The 18405-nt window shown below is 35.2% G+C and overlaps 1 protein-coding gene across 1 annotated transcript in view; it reads right to left on the minus strand.

Annotated features, from left to right (window-relative positions):
• Positions 1–18405, minus strand: part of LOC113398714 (hemicentin-2-like) — a 50905-nt gene that overhangs the window by 6505 nt on the left and 25995 nt on the right. Inside the window, exons 3-4 of the mRNA XM_026637603.2 lie at positions 5423–5633; positions 3781–3880 (exon numbers count right to left, since the gene is read on the minus strand). Coding sequence (XP_026493388.1) covers positions 3781–3880; positions 5423–5633 — 311 coding nt within the window. The remainder of the gene's footprint in view (positions 1–3780; positions 3881–5422; positions 5634–18405) is intronic.

Genomic DNA, 18405 nt, shown 5'->3' on the forward strand with positions numbered 1-18405 from the left:
TTTCATTGAAATTAGTTTAAAATTAATTTTTATATCCGGTATCTTTATTCGAATTCAAGAAGGAGGTTCTTTATGTATGATCGGCTGCAACTTCCTTGTTTATGATCCGATTTTTATGTTTTTTTTTTATTACGTTTCACATAACTCAGAGTTGAATATCTCTTTTTTATTATACCATGTTAAGTACATAAGTAATCGAAGCGTATGTGCAGAGACTTGTTAGGTATTTTTTTAAAGTTATTACAGAATTAAGAACCTTTTTATTTTTCAACGGCTTTTATGAAAACTGATTTTGATAAATATATTATTTGACCTATTAAGCTATTACATAAGAGAAAACATGAAATTCAATGCAAAGCATCGTCTGTGATCGTTAAATATACTCAGTAACGATAAGTATACTTTTTAACTAAATATTTAAACCAATCATATTTAGACATGCATAGTTAATAGTACTTTTAAAATACGGAAACAGTTGATGACCACATTACTGCCTGTTATATAGGGATGTACAATCCCTATAAAATCCCTATAAAAAACGTCTCATGTCAGCCCGAAAGATGCCCAAATACTAACTGAAAGAGAGTTCATAATGATGTTGAGAAGAGAACATTGAGTGTAAATAGTTCAAATGGTTATATTATAAAATAAATATATAATGTTTAATTCTACATCAAAAAAAACAAACGATCATACAAAAATAAAATAATTTACGAAAACGTTTACACGAGGCTGTCTTGTCTGTTTCAGACCAGCTTTGAAGAGAGAATATAAAATTGAATAAACCCGTCAAAAATATTTATTAATAGACACTTATATTTAAATATACATTTTAATAAATACATAAACACTGTCGATACATTCCATCACGGTCCAGAATAAAATATTCGACATCCAAGAGTCTTATAGGGCGTATCACCCTATCAATATTCAAATTGAACGTCCCTCGCTGAAAGATCTCAGGCACATGGTACCATTAAATGGTGATAGGCGAAGAATGCCTCACTTAGGGACCTCGACCGACCCTTTTATCAGAAAATAAGCTTATCATGTTTATGGATGTGGAAATATTTAGGTCGTGTGAAAAAATACATTAAGTTTATTAAAACGAAACCGCTAAAGTTATTGATGGCGGTCCCAGATTTATTTTTTATTTCTGTCTCGTTTGAATATGTTTAATAATTTAATACGTATGACGGTTACATATTTGGGAGATTTCAGTACTAATAGAATCTTCTGTACTTATTAAACGTGGCAGAATACATAAACGGCTTTTTGACGTCTTGAATGGAAGGATACCACCTCCTCCATCATTGTTCTACCGTGAAGCAGTAATACTCAGAGTGTGTCAGTGTCTTAACAAGAAAAAGGCATATAGCATCTTAGTTTCCACGGCTGACGTCGGCTACTGCAAATACTATTTTATTTACTACAGTCTATTTCTTCGTCTTAAACAAATTAAGACTAAGCTTCAGAGAATAGATACAAAGAGAAACTTAAATATTCTCTAAGGACAGTCTTTTCTCTGTTGAATTGATTAATTTGAATAGTCTTTATTTAGTGATTTCACATTCATCTAACTTAACTAATTGATAATTAATATTTAATGTAAATGTATTAAAAAAAAAGCTGTATAAAGCGTGAGAGATTTGATGCCAAGGGTAGTGTAGGTGACACTACTTACTTCATCAGTTGGCATTGCCTTTAACTTTGACCCATCTGGGCAGGACACCTACCTACTAGGGTCGAAATTACCTTTGAATCGTCATGTTACAGTGTTAAATTAAATGTAATGCAACTACCGACTCGGTGAATACATTCTAACGAGAAGAACCGGCAAGAAACTCAGTAGTTTACTCTTTTCCACAATTTTAATCACAGAGTATGTCCAGTAAACTATTATACAATTAAATATATAATATATCCCGCCTAGAAATCAATAAATACTAAGTCCACGCATTTTTATCTTTAATATAATCTTGTATCGAGTAATATGTTTAATTTATCAATGATTTTGAGATTAGTTTCAAATATTTTAATGGCCCAAGCTAAAACCACCATCTTTCATCCTTTAAAGCGTGATTGAAGAAAACATCATATAAAGAACTAAACAAACACACATATTTATTTATTATTTATAAATTAAAGAATAAACTCGTCACACCTTCGTTCAGCAAAACCAAAGCGTCATGTTTAGATTAATGATTTAAACATACAATTATGAAATTCTATACATTTAATAATTATTTAAAAATGTAAATTTAATCCGAAATTTTAGATAAAATATAACATTTTCTCCATTCGTAAATTATAATCAAATACCATTATTTAAATGGCCGGCTGTTATCATAATTATTAAAAAAAAACCTAAAATATTTTGTCATTTATCTGCATAAAATTCTAAGGTCAAAGTAGACATAATATTTTATTGCGAGTTAATAATATATTAAAATAATAATGTTGTTGATTTAATTGAGATACTATCCAGACACCTGGCCCTCAGGTGTGGGGATCAGTATCCTTTTTTATTTCCCCGCTTGCAAACTTTTATGAAGGTCGATTCAGTAGTAAAGATGTGAGATCTTAATAAACAAAACTTATTTCCGTCAATGATACTATCTAGTTGTGTATAATTTTCTAAGGTATTTGGCGTGTTTCTTTGTTAATACAGTCTATAACATTATTATTAGTTGAATAACAAACGTTTTACAGTTATATTACTGGCGTAAAATACATTGCAATAAATCTTACAAGTCTATATTATTGATATAATAATAATAACATCTCTGTCAAAAATAATTAAATTATTTATACGAATATTTATTGCGTTACTTTGATTTTAATTATAAAATCTAATATCAAAGCAACTTAAGACAGCTGTACAATTTGTCTGCGCTCGTCTCCACCCCTTCATTACGCGAAAGCTATATCTGATGCAGGCCTACCCTTTTAGTCTGATGAGATAATTCAGCTCACGAATATGTAATCCAATGATAGAATGCGAGGGTTTTTATAAAAATAGATGTGTTTATACGAGCCTCGGTGTTAAGCCGGGTCTCTTTTAATTGACTTATTATACAATAACAGAAGAACGAAGTGTTACTTGTTAAATGCGTGTATGTTTAAAATGTATATGTATTATTAATATAATTGTATATAAAAAATATTTTTAAACATATTTTATGACGAATAATTTATTAATCGTAGCTTAGTAATATGTAATTAAATTGTATTAAAAATCAACCACTTAGCTTTTATCAGATGACTGGACACAAATACAATAAAAATTTAAAAAAAAATCGTTACTACTCTTTATCATATTATTTTATATTATAAAATAAAAAAAAAAACTTTAACATATACGTATATTTTTTATTTAACAACATACGACATACAGCAACGAAAGATAATGTTTTGTTAAACTTGAATGCTATTTCAATGCAATAAAAAATATTTGAAATCGCTATACTGACTCTATAAAGTAATTTTCAAGTTGTACAAAGTTAAGGAACATCGGAAATGTAACATTCGAAGAACAAAACAACTCTTAACAAAACTTTAATGAGTTTAATTAGCTTGCCTCGAAAATTCTCTTCCGTTGTACTCGTATGAGTTGTGTAAATAAAATTGCTTTAACTCAAGAATTACCCAAAATAAACCGAACAATTAAATGTTCGATGACTTTTGCTTACATCGCTGTTTGGCATTATAAGACGGCTGCTAAAAATTTTAAAATAAATGTTTTTCTGTGGGGTGTTGATAAATGAAATTCTCACTCACCTGGGAGGATCGGGAGCGTGCTTAGCGACGCAAGTGAGATTAATATCAGAGCCCGCTCTCACGAACAATTCCGGCCCGGATAAAATTTCCGCCTTCGACACTGTTGACATCGAAATCATTTTATTTTAAAAGATTTTTCTTAAGTCTCTAAGTCAAATATATCTGAATTTGAAAACTGTGATAATAGCTGAACAGCAGAGTTATTCTGTAAGTCACTTCGTATTTCAGTCGTGAAAAATCAACTTACTTTCATTGTTGTAATTATTAAAATCAATATCGCAAATCAATTGCTGGAATTTTAAGATCATATTCTACCATGAGCCTGTTTAATCTTACAGAATAGCTGTACAGGTACTTTGTTTTGGTTAAAAAAAATAAAGACACATAAAATTTTATTATTATTATATAATTTTATTGTTAAGCCCGAAGTCGCAGCTAAAATACTGATGCAAATGTACAGCGCAAATATATGTCTATAATTCCAAGGTATATACTTGAATCGTTTGCGGTTAAAACTGTTAACCTAAGTGGGAGTACGAAAACATTCCTACATATATAAAATACAGATATACGATACCGTAGTCAATCTAAAGACAATACATCAATCTATAAGCAGCGTCTAAATCTTCAGTGTGATAATGAGGTGAGCAGAAAAGAGGCTGTAAGCGGAGTGAAGAGGCGTGTTGCGGTAAGACGAAGGGAGGTGAGGAGAGGAGTGAGGTTTAGAGTTTAGACAGTTGTCAAAATATAATTGAATTGTGATCTTGTTGGAGGAGGTTGACAGTTGCTTGATAAAAGTAAATGAGACAAACAAACTAATTGATACAAATTATTAGTATTAAAATTTTATTATAACAGAGTTATTGCCACACACGGAACTTTAGATCACGTGGTTAATACTATTTACAAAAGCAAAGAATACGTGCCGAGGTGACCATATCGGCAGATATATTAGTCATACTATAAATTTCCTGCTTTATTATTTATTGCCATCATTATAAACTATTTAAGCACCAAATAAGAGTTTTGCTGTTTCTATACTTATTTGATTACAGAATACTTTGTTAAACGCGTGACTCTTCTCACTATTAGACATATGATCATTAATCACTAAGCATGTGTTCTGTTCTGTCACAATACTTTTAGTCTAAATTCTTAGTAGTAAACTACTATATAATAATAATCGTAATAAAAAGTACGAATATAAATCTTTTCATTAATTTATTGTTATTGAATCAAAATCTAACAATATTTATAAACAATATTTACGTTTCTCTTTTTAAATACAGATAAGACGCTGAAAGGCTTTTCTTAAATTGTAAACACTTTCGGTGTAAGTCGATTTAAAATAGCTTCAATTACTTTACATTAACTTAAACTGATTTATAATAGTATTATCCCTTAAAAGCTCTTACAAATTATTTTAAAATATGTCTTTTGACTTTGTTCAAACCTCAGATTTTAATGAAAGGATTTATTATATTTATTACTGTGTAAAAAATGAAAGAAAGTGCCCATTTAAAGTCCAATTGAAAAAAAAACGTCTGCATTTTTTGGAATTTGTATCTACAAAGTATTATTTGAATTATAATTTATAATTAAAAAAAAAAACATTTTATTTTTGATTGTAAAATATACTCACCAACGACGGTGAGTCGAAACGATAAACTGATCTTAGGTTCAGTAGACACTTGACACTCGTAGACGCCGGAGTCGCGAGGCTGCGCCGGAGCCACGCGCAGCGTCCACTCGTCAGAGCCGTCTGCGTGTAGGGCCGCGAACCGCGCGTCACTGCTGTATGTGTGTACTCCCACGGTGAGAATATGCAAGTCTCGCTTACGAATCCATGATACCTGCAACAATATTTATAATTATAATGGTTTACTAGAACGAAAACAAGAAACGCTGCGCCCGATGTCTCTTCGGTAACGTCCGATTTTACATCCAATTGATTTTATTCATAAAGGTACGACAAAAGAGAGTTTATCTGTTGACTCATTGGCCGTCGCACGCCAAATGATTTATCTTAACCTGTATCGTCAAAATTGATTGGTATTTTTGGTAATCTATCCATGTTATGTTGGTATCAATCAGGCATGTTAGCAACTCATCCACCCACAGGGGGAACTATAGTACTAAAAACATTTCGAATATTATTTTATTTATTTATATATTATCTTAGAGCAAGCAACCACCCGTGAAATTTTACCAAATCCATTTTCCATATAGTAATCAAACTGTAGGTCCTAATATAATCTATAAAGTAACAGTTTATATATGTCCCACCGCCAGTCTGAGGTCTATTTTCTTAACGTGGATACAGTTGGAGTGTGTTAATCTCATTCGTGTATGTTTTGCTTTGAACCCGTGTGAATCTTAGGTTGAAATTCACGCGCTTTTATAGATGTACCTTCTCGGCGTAGAAGTTTACGTAAAGTAACATAAAGATAGCAACGAGATTATAACCAAATCGATGGTTCAATTTTCATTCAATTTTAGAAAAAATCAAGTAAGATATAGATTGAAATTACATATTTAAATCAAATCAAAACATTTAAGAAGGCTCCTAGATATTTTGAATTTAGAATCTACCGTGAAGAACCAGCAACACCCTCAGTAGTTACTCTTTTTCATTTAACTTTTTACAATTAATCAATATATCCTGCAGGCTAGGTACTGAATATTAACTGCACATTTTATTTTCTATCATCTAGTTAATCTTATGAAGAATAATAATAATGACTTGTATAAATTGATTTCTTATTTTTTTTTCTATTTCGAACGTGTTACTTAGTTGAGCATGTTTCTCATTATTACTTGGTGGCAGGGCTTTGTTCAAGCCCGTCTGGGTAGGTACAACTCACTCCTCACACATTAGATATTCTACCGCCAAACTACTGCCACAAGAGACAAAACATCTTAGTTCCCAAGGTTGGTGGCGCATTGGTGATGTAAGGAATGGTTAATATTTCTTACAGCGCCATTGTCTATGGGCGGTGGTGGTGGTGACCACTTACTATATTAAATGTAAGTGTAAAGCAGTATGTAAATCAGCATAACTTGAAACACTTGCATAACACACACATTGCATCAATACTTGAACTGAAAACAGTCAGTTGTTATCAGTTCACATAATGTGAGCGAGACAGACGATTGAGACGTTTCACACTAACGGTACACGTAAAGCCATTATAATAAAAAAAAAGAGATTTTTTAAATGTGCTATACGCTGAAGTCATCCAAAAGACCCAAATTGCCTCGTATAAGAATATAAACGGTTTTATAAATAATTTTCAGTATTTTAATAGCCGGCAGGACGAAACAACGTCAGCTCGGGGACTAAGAACCAATTACAAGTAATTGTAAAGTTGTTTAGAACCTCTCGTGTTGTACCTAAGAGCACCTTAAAATCTGGCACACTTAAGACGGGACTTGGACGGCGCACAATGGAATTAGTCCTCGGATTGAAAGTTTCTCGTAAGACAATAAAGACAGCTCTAAACGTCTTAATTGGATAAAATCTGGAACGAAGTGAATTTGGGTAAGTGATCTGTTTGTTTACTAAGATTACATTTACTTTAGGCTCCTTAAATTTACCGTTAATCATTCACGTATAGAACATGGCAATTGTGTAGTAATTCCTCACACGACGCCCAAACCTCTGTGTGTTCATTCGATTGAGTAAAGGGATTACCTACTCGCTGTAGGCGTGATTGATTCGCAATAGAACAAATATATGAAAGAAATTCGCACGGACTGTCAGTCATGCGAGGAAATTCAGATCAACCGGAAAGCAAACAAATGTACTTTAACGAACATCAGACAATTACAAAATCACTCGAGCCTGTTTTATGAGCTTCATTCGTAATATTGCTGGTATGGGAAAATTCAATTGTTTAACTTAATTATATTCAATTCAGTACATTGATTTATGAGAGAAATATTTTTATTAAGATTGAAATTTGTTATCTTAAATAAATACCCACGATTACGACATATTATCCAACAATACTCATGGTAGAAGTGCTGTGTCTTTAAAATTCTGGAATATATAGAATTGTTTGAATATAGTATAAAAGGGATCACAAAATATGTCTACATCTCGAAATAGTTCTAAAGCCCTGAAGCCTAAAGAAGCCTAAAGCCTAAAGAATGAAAAACAGTAACAGGTTTCATGAGAGCGGCTATACAACAATTCGTGATGTATTCTCTTCGCGGCACTTCGGATTGGCGGTATCGGAAGTTTTATTTGAATTTGTATTCGGTTGGTTCAGCCCGAGTTTTTAAAACTTCCTTCGCCGTGGCGCGTTTAAAAGCTCCGTGGCGACGAAACTAAGTGAACTAACCGGGTATAACTGCATATTCACAAACTATTCTTTCGCTCCGAGCAAAAGTTTTTATGGGTCAAGCCTAGATCAAGCAGCATTAAGCTCGTTGTGCTAAAGAAAGTAACTGCAACGATGTTTTGTGACATTTCGAATTTATTTTCTGAGACAAATAATTGCAATTGCATTGTTAAATTCTTATTTATTGTCAGTTTTACAAAAATGTTGGAAAACATAAACACAAGTAAATGTATGATATACAACTATTTAATATCCTCGTAGCCAGTTACAACAGCAGCGGCCACTCTCAAAACAATGGCAACTGGCTCATTTAACCCATTCAATAGATGAGTGAAGTTTTTGTGTTGGTAATGATGTTTATGCTAATACCACTTGCTGATTTTATTAAACCAACAACATTATTCCTTCTATAACTTATTGATATTGTTGAAATATGTTTTTATTATTGTTGTACAGTTTCGGGTAAACCGTTAATAGTACATAAAAGAACGACTTTTAACAATATACACAGCTGGACTATTGAAAGGGAATCTTCTTGATAATAGGTTTTTAATACATGCAGGTTTCCTATCGATGTTTTCCTTCACAGACGAACAAGAAGAAAAACAAAAAGAAGATACAGTGGCTTGAACCAACAATCTTCTGTTAAAATTCAGGTATCTTTACCATTGGACCATTTAGGCTTAGTAAGAATTTAGAGGAATATCTCTGCCTTAAACATTAAGTTACTGTATATACTGATACAGCAGCTACTACTGATGTCAGCAGCAGGAAAAGAGACAAAAGACGACAAACAAGACTTTAAAAATGTCGGCGTGAGGCAGAAAGCCGAAAACCAATTGCTGACTTTAGATTTAATACCTCAAACGAAGATAATTACGTTTCAACTTCATTTTATTTCTATAAATATTTTCCGTTCTGTTAATTTTCAATAAAAATAATTGAACGTTATATAATAACTTAGGCTTAATGATTTTGGAAGCCAGTTCGAGGCCAGCTGTTTTCGCCGTAATGTTGAATATAAATAGACTTTCGAAATCAATTTTTGAACTGTTTACTTGACCTTCGGAACTATGTTAAAATATTAAACCAATTGCCGACGAGTCTTTACGATAACATAGTCCAATTTAAATTGATTTTGTTTAACAGTAGCAACCACTCATCTTAAATTCTATCTCGAAATAGGTATACTTAAAGGGTGAGTGTGCCAGTGTAACTACAATCACAAGGATCATAATATCTTAGTTCCCAAGGTTGATGGCGCTTTGGCGATGTGAGGAATGCTTAATATTTCTTACAGCGCCAATGTTCATCTGTGTTGGTGACGAATTCCCATCAGATGGCTCATATATAATAATATATATATTTTTGTATTTATTTACTATTTTTAATTCCCAATCCTTCAAATTATGAATGGTTCTAGTATGAATCGGCGCAATCTTCGGCTCAGATGAGTCAGCAAGGCGAACCCTTCAATAGCAATTTAGACACTATTCAGTCAACGCTCACACCGGAAACCCCTAGAAAAATTATCCTTTCTCGCAACTAAACTGAAGTAGTTATTTCTTTAGAAAATATTGTTTAAATGCTTAAGTTACTTACTTATATTTATGAACTAAATATCAGTCTAAATATACTTTTAGAATCGTATTATCTTATTATTTAAATGATTTTAAAAGCTTTTATAACACTGAAACCAGTCGTGGGTACAATCTCATTGAGTCTGTACCCACGACTCAGTCTCGTTTCATAGAGATAAATATTTTTCTCTAATGACTAAAACAATTTTGACTCGATTCTACTTTAATGTTAAAAATATTATTATAACACTTTTTTGGCATGACATTACATGAAATATCCATTCGTTCATCCGCAAATGTGTCGCCAAGTCTTATTCGATGAGAAGGCAATTCGACTAGAGGAGGAGGCGTAAGGCCTGAACTCTTACGCGCTTTCTTAGTCACGGGATTGTAACGTTGCAGATTTTTTAACTTCCGGCTACTTAAATTTATGGCAGAAGAACTTAATACTTATGTATATAGTTACATAAAAGCCTGTACTACCTTCTGGTATTCCCACTTATTTTCGCTGAACACGAATGTGATACTACAATTGCCGCAAATTTCATTTTAACGGATACATTTAGAATACTAGTTTTTCACATTTTTTGGAACAAATATTACTGTGCTCAGAGGAAAAGGTTTCGTACGAAAGTTGTAAGGCATGAGAAGATATATATTTTTTATTTAATATGATTTTCGTGTGGAGCCGTCGTTTCTGAGAAAAATGAGAAGCTTCAAAATATGTGCATTTTTCAAACCTATAAGTTTAATTATTATAATTGAAAAAAGTCGGAATCCATTTATAGGTGAGGCTGTAGGGGTGTCTCTAAAATTCAGATCAGAGTATCAAATCTATTACTTTTAGACAGCCTCGGGATTTGAACACTGAACTTTGGGCTATGCAGCTCTATAAGCTCTCTCTTATTTTTCGCACATTTGAAATGTTCATTATGGCAACCTGGAACAGGAAACGGGCTATATGGGTTTTTTACCCACTAAAATCACCACAAAGACCGTCGGATACGGATCGGAGAGGCGGTGGGATCGCGTCCACATATTGCAACTGCGACTCATGCATTTTGGATTATCTTCAGCCCCTAATACGAGCTTCACTCAGTCCTCGGAAGTGCGTACGACAATGCAAGGCTATCTCGGCTACCGTTCTCCTCAGCGCCGCTTCAAACGATCGATCTTCTCATAGAAGGAGGCACATCACACCGACTCTCTGAGAAGCATTAGCGACACGATTGCTCGGTTTTGTCTGACCTCATGGACAGCAATATGTCTGTCCACTATGAGTTTTTCACTAGATCAAGGGACATACCGTCTTTTCGTCAACATCGAAAATTTTCATAAGTATCATGAAGGAAGGCGTTCTATAATTCTAAATAAATCGTACAATAGTTTGGCACAAAAATAAATCAACAATAATAATAACACGCTATACTAGTTGTAATATATTTGTCATTAATTTTAATTTATTTCATAAATGTACAATTATTTATGAAATAAATTTGTCAAAGTTAGTTGGAAATAAATGTTTTAAATTAATGTATTTTAAAATAAACAAGCAAAAGGCGGTACAATCGTTAGTATCATACAATTTATTTAACTAATAAAATTATTATAATTGTAACATTAAGCGATACGACGTAAATCGACAAATTCAAAAATAAATAAACTTATCCGTTTTATATGTATTTGCATGTTTGTGGGATGCGACATTTTTTTCAGCACATTTTTTAATTCTTTTACTAAATTTATATTATAACTGACAAATGAATCGAACATTGATTTTCTCTTTCGCTCGTTCTATTGACCTATCGTTCTATCCTTTTCATGCGACGAAAATGTTTCATTCCCACAGATATATATTTTGTATCACACGGAACACATCGCAGACAAACATGACATATTAAACTTTAACTTCGCAACCCTACTTGAGGTTCTTTATCTTGAAAGGGATGATAATGTTGTTTCATTAAACTTGTATCATTGTCGTAAAAGTTTCTCAAGCTTTTTGCTTTTAACTTATATTCCGTTGTTTTGTCGGTTGCAAAATTATGCCTATAATATATTTACATTTGTTTAACAAATATTTTTGGTCTTTTTATCTATTAATATATGTTCATGAGGTATGTCTTAAGGTTGTGGAGTTCAAATCGTCTTCTTCCTAGTCGTTTCCTCATTTCTGAGGGTCGGGACCACCATGCGTGTGGCTCTCCTGTACACTTCGCTCCACCTTCCTCCAGGCATTCCTATTCTGTGTCATTCGTAGGATCCTGTAGACGCCTCTACTGTGTCTTTTCACCGGAAGGCCCTCTTCCTCTACCTCTCTTCCCCTCCACGTGGCTAACCATTATAAGTATTTCCAGGCTATCCTCCTACCTAGCCACGTGGCCAAAGAATCGAAGTACGCGTTGAGTAGTAAAAATTTCAAATCGTAAATTGTAATAAAAAATAAAAAAACACACATTGCGCTTCGTCTGCGAAATTATAAGATTGGTAAAGTGTATTAATTGTTCGACCACAGCGCAATGTCTGACATTCTAATGGTCTTGAGGTTTTCGATTTCCGTTTTTGGCAGTAAAACTATAATATTGTCAATTTGAAGCTTACAATGCTTCACCGTATAATAAAGAATTCGTATCGTTTAAAGTAGATCGCATTTATTTTTCATCGATTGGATAAAAATATGTTTTTAATTTAATATTTAGTTGCCCGGAAGGTAATACAACTTAGTCATTTGAGTTTTAACCCAAATTTATGGGTTCGAGTCTAGGTACCGTTGACTTGTGCTTGTGGTGAAGGAAATGATCGTGAGGAAACCTGTATATCCACTAAATAAAGTTTCATTTGTGGCTTTCAAATGCAACTTTATCAACCTGTGCTACGATTATATATTGTATGCGCAATAAATTTAAAAAGAAATAATATAAATTTATTATAATAAATTCTATAAATAAGTATAATAAATTTTTAAATGAAAATAGTAAATTATTTCGTAATTCCCCGTAGTAAAGTCGCAATTGAAATACCACATTATATTTTAAATTAGTTTCTTTATTCGGTGTAATAATGGGCGTATTTACAGCTATATAAGGCTTTCATGTTTGTGTTTAATCTATTTTGGAATTTAACGAATGGTTGGAATTCGTGACTTTTAGTGGTTAGCTTAAAGCTTTTAATGTCTGATGTTTTTGACTGATAAAAACTGCTACAGTACGGTCCAGTACTTTGTTGTACTATTTAATGTAATTATACAGATTAATTCTAGTAGTTCGTTGTTAATTTGAATCAATATTCATCATTAATCGTTCGTTTCAATCACAAGCGCCGGAATGGTACAGTGGTTAGAGTATTGGAATCTTAACCGAAGACTGTGGATCCAAATCCGATTAATATTCATATGCTTAATAAGCGTCGGATGATTTGCCACTTGTATAAAGCATGTGTAAAGCATGGAATAAAATCTAACCGTTCTCTCCAAAAAATGGGAAAGGACTTCAACCCATCAGTGGGACATTTGACGGTTAAACGTTATTTTGTTTACTATACCCCGTTGTTTCTGAGTATGGACCGACAAAGAACCGACAGCTGTGTCTAACAGTGGAATACAGTTAGCTAAATAAAGAAAGTGACGTTAATGTAAACCGCATAGGACATAGATCCGCCTCACTTTAACGCCTCTACTGTTGATAAATACTATTGATGTTGGTAAATCTGTTTCAGGTTAATGGACTGTGACACTGTTTGATCGATTACCGCAATATATGTGTTTTTTTTTTAATTAAAATATTTCTATACAACCCATTTTATTAAAGGCGGATCATTTAATTTTAGTTCATCGAAAACCCCATTATAAGTAAAAAAGAATGATAAATACCAACTAGCTTCTAACTTTAAAAATGACGGACTTCCATAAAAACTTTCAACCGTTAATGCACCCCCTTAGGGGTAGAATATCTAGAAACGCTTAAATATATGTCTATTCATTTTTAATCAGGATCTACTTCCTAGACGTAAAACCTAGAGCCTTAAAATCTGAGAACCCCTCTATGCATACACGGCAGCCAAAGACTATAACAAAACGGACCACCAAATGGATGGATGATTTTTTTTTCTTTTTTATTATGTAGATTGGTGGAGGAGCAAATGGGCTACCTGATTCTAAGTGGTTACCACCACCCATAGTCAATGCCACTGTTAGAAATATTTATCATTCCTACATTGCCAATGCACCATCAACATTGGGAACCAAGATATTATGTCCCTTGTGCCTGTAGTTACACTGGCTCACTCACCCTTCAAACCGGAACACAACAATACTGAGTGCTGTTGTTTGGCGGTAGAATATCTGATGAGTAGGTGGTACCAACCAAGACGGTCTTGTACAAAGCCCTACCATCAAAGTAGAGAGTAGGATATAATTTACTAGCAATACGCCCCGGCTTCGCACGGATGTAATGCTGATACTAAATATACTACAGAATGTCTTGCAACGTTTACAATTTTTCAGTCATTAGACAATACAAACCGCTATATCCCTGCGTTTTAAATCTGTAATATCTACGAAAATATTCATTTAAATTACATGCTGTAAATGGCCATATTAATCTATATTAAACGCACAATATTTAAGGTACTTAATTGGATAAGGATTAATGTTGTATTGCTTAAAATCGCTTCGAAAATAAGCAATTAATTATTAAAAATTAAAGGAAAAAAATGGCCATTGTGGGTTTAGGGATAAAGAGATAACCATATACCATCGTGGACTTTTTTAAAGACCTTCTTAAGGTGTACAATACTGTAGTACATTATTTGGATCTATCTCGTAGGGCTCAGCCAGCGTTTGCAATGTAAGCGCAAAAAAAAATATCAGTGTTCCTCTACTTTGTTGTGCATGTTTTTTACATATAAACATTCCTCTTGAATAAATCTATCTATTAAAAAATCCGTTGCGTAATTTTAGAGATATACTTAAGCATACTTAGGGACAGACAGCGGTAAGTGACTTCGTTTTATACTATGTAATATATGAATAAATAGGGAATGTAATGATAGTAAATAAAATGGCACCATTTATGGAAGAAAATAGAAAAGTTGCAATCACATCGCGTTCTCATATGATTTCAAAACATGAATACACTTAAGAAAAGAATTATGTCGCATGAATTTTATTTATTGTACAATTCTCACAATATTTCACCAAGCTCATTTTGCTGTGCCTCAAGGAGTTCATCGTGACCTCAATTCATAGCCAGCTCAGTATTATCTTATGCTAAATACAGAAGTTTGCGATCGAGCGAGGCATGAGTATGAGCATAAATTAAGGCGGGGATTTTATATCGTCATCAACTTTGTTTTTATGTTTACATAAAAGAGCCTCTTAATATATGACAGTGCACTGAGGATTTATGAAGCGAGACACTTCGCGCGTATACTTTATGTTATAAAGAAGAAACTTCTTCATTACAGTTGCAAATATATTATGATTAACCGACTACCCGTTGGCAAATCCCGTCAGAAATATTAACCACCACCACCACTTCCATCACCTACCTACATCATTTTATTATACTTTATGGTGCACTAGAATATAGTACAGAAAATTCTTAAAATCAATTAATGTGTAATATTTAACCTTGTAGATGCACACTCTCTGTGTAACTCATCCCTAAATTTACCCATTTTAATACCGAATTTAGCAAAAGCTTAACAACTGTTTTAACTTATTAAAATAAGCCTAAATACCGATTTACATATTTCTAATATCAGAAATAACAAAATGTCATCTCCCACTTAACTCTCTTCTAAGATGAATATTGAAGTTTCAATTTAGCCCACAGCTCTGATTGTTAACGAATACGTCATTCAAAATACGTGTAAAATTTATTTTGTGCTACCTGTGCAATTATAATTCTGCCTTAATTGTGGAGTCGGCCAATTGTTGGTCTATTCGGTTCTATTGTTTAATTTATATGATATATAGATAGGACGGGCAAATTGAGGTAACAAAGGCACCTTGATAGTAAGTGGTCACCACTGCTCATTATCATTGGCACTGTTAGAAATGTTGACAATTCCTTACGTCAAAGAAATATTAACGTATGCGCAACCTGTTTTGTGATGTTATGTCCTTTGTGCATGTATTTACTACTAGCTCATTAGGGTAAGTCACAATTATACTAGATATTTCTGTTTGGCGGTAGAATATTTGAAGAGTTGGTGGTACTTCCACAGACGGGCTTACACAGAGCCCTGTGAACAAGTAAACCATATATAAATGGCAGTTTTTTTAACCTATTCCATTATTTGAGCATTACTCTAAGATACTTTCCTAGTGGTAGTGCCACACCGCATACCTTAGGGTTGCAGCCGAATGGGCCGGCACGCCCGGGGAAGTACCACTATCTCACTTAAAATCAGCGTAAAGTGGTAGCTATGCTACCGCGTTTCGTCCGGTATGTGAGAGTCCCGGAGGCCCGATCTCCCTCTCCCCCAAAACATAATGGTTGTGCTGAATTTGGTTTCATTACCCCAGGAGGGTACCATCAGCGACTGCAGTGGAGAATCCCTCTCTGGGCATCCATGTTCAGGACGTACACCACCTGAGCAGAGATGCCCAGGCTGCCCTCCAAATTCTGGGGGGAGCAATTTTGCGCTCGCCACTGTTCGGGGCAAGCGGAGCAGGCATCATAAGGCAACCCCTACCACCCACACTGTGGACTTCTGCAACATAAGGGGACTCAACTCCAACTTGAACGCCGTTCACTTTCACCTTGAGATGGCGAAGCCGGCTTTGCTCTTTTTTACCGAGACCCAGATATCCTCTACTGCCGATACGACTTTTCTTTCTTACCCCGGGTACAAATTGGAACATTCCTTTGTACCATGAGCTGGGGTGTGCGTTTACGTCAGAGATGATATCTGCTCTCGACGCCTCGGCAGCCTTGAAGGATAGCGGTAATGCCGAAACCGACCGACTGGTTGAGCACATCCAAATGACTACAGATTCCGTGCTGTAGCAGATCCCATCCGCAGATTCTTGGCGATTTTAATGCCCACCATGCCGAATGGCTTGGATCACGCACTACTGATCATGGGGGTAGATCTGTTCTCGACTTCGCTTTAGCATATGATTTGACACAACTGGTCACCTCGCCAACGCAAATACCAGATGTGGAGGATCATATACCCTCCCTGTTGGACCTTCTGCTGACTTCCCATCCGGATGGCTACCAGGTTATCGTCGATCCCCCTCTGGGCTCGTCGGACCACTGTCTCGTCCGGAGTACAGTGCCGGTTGCGCGGTACTTACGACCTCGTTTCGTGGGCTTCCGCAGAGTCTGGCACTACAAGTCAGCAAATTGGGATGGGATGCGGTCCTTCTTTGCATCCTACCCATGGGGGCAGGTTTGTTTCTCGCCGGATGATCCGAGCGTTGTTGCTGACTCTGTCGCCGATGTGGTACTTCAGGGTATGGAACTGTTCATTCCGTATTCTGCGGTCCCCATCGGTGGCAAGTCCCAGCCCTGGTTTGGTCGTTTCTGCAAAACGGCTTCACGTCGAAAATGGGAACGTTACTAAGACTGGGCTAACGCATCGGCGTCTCGTGATGTAAATACCAGCGCATTCAGAAAGGAATATAACTCTGCCTCTAGATCCTTCAAAAACTTGATTGCTAAGGCAAAGACAGAGTACATTGGTAGAATTGGCGAGAGATTGGTGCGCCTCCCTTCAGGAACACATGCGTTCTGGTCTCTCGCTAAGGCTGCCTTAGGGAATTTCTGTCAGCCCTCTTTTCCATCTTTGCACAGAGACGGTGAGTCATTGGCCCATACAGCGAAGGAGAAAGCTGATCTTTTAGGCTCTTTCTTCGCGGCGAACTCGACTCTGGATGACCGAGGAAAGTCACCACCAACAATCCCGCGGTGTGATACCACGATGCCGGAGGTTAAATTCCGGCAAAATGCAGTTCGTAAAGCACTTCTTTCCTTGGATATTCATAAATCGAGTGGACCCGATGGCATCCCTCCAATCGTGCTACGGACTTGAGCTCCCGAGTTGGCGCCGGTATTAACGCGTCTTTTCCGGCAATCCTATGCATTCGGCGTCATTCTGAACTCCTGGAAGACTGCCTTGTTGCATCCGATCCCTAAAAAGGGCAACCGCACAGACCCGTCCAATTATAGGCCTATAGCCATCACCTCCTTGTTCTCCAAGGTAATGTAGTCCATTATAAATTGCCAGCTCCTGCGGTACCTAGAGGAGTACCAGCTGATTAGCGACCGTCAGTACGGTTTCCGTCGGGGTCGCTCAGCCGGTGATCTTCTAGTTTACCTTACTCATAGATGGGCGGAAGCAGTTGAGAGCAAGGGGGAGGCATTAGCAGCCAGTCTAAGATCAATATTTATAACATAAATGTGAGAAACATAGATATATTTATTCTTGATTTGACTTCAAAAGTCGGGTATATTGCCTCACATGCGTCATAATATATAAGCGCGTCGAAATATATATGTATGTATGCCAGAATTCAGATCAATCGACGAAACGGATGCACACCCAAGTCCTTTGTTACTGCTCACTTCGGTTCCAATAGGATATCCTGAGCAAAATTTCATCTTTATAGACCAACTGGTTTAGGTGCATTTTATCTCAGTCGATCATTTTAAAATGTTATTTATAAGAATAACAAAACTTTTGAAACA

Source organism: Vanessa tameamea, chromosome 14 (assembly GCF_037043105.1).
Source record: "Vanessa tameamea isolate UH-Manoa-2023 chromosome 14, ilVanTame1 primary haplotype, whole genome shotgun sequence".
In the NCBI taxonomy this organism is placed as follows: domain Eukaryota; kingdom Metazoa; phylum Arthropoda; class Insecta; order Lepidoptera; family Nymphalidae; genus Vanessa; species Vanessa tameamea.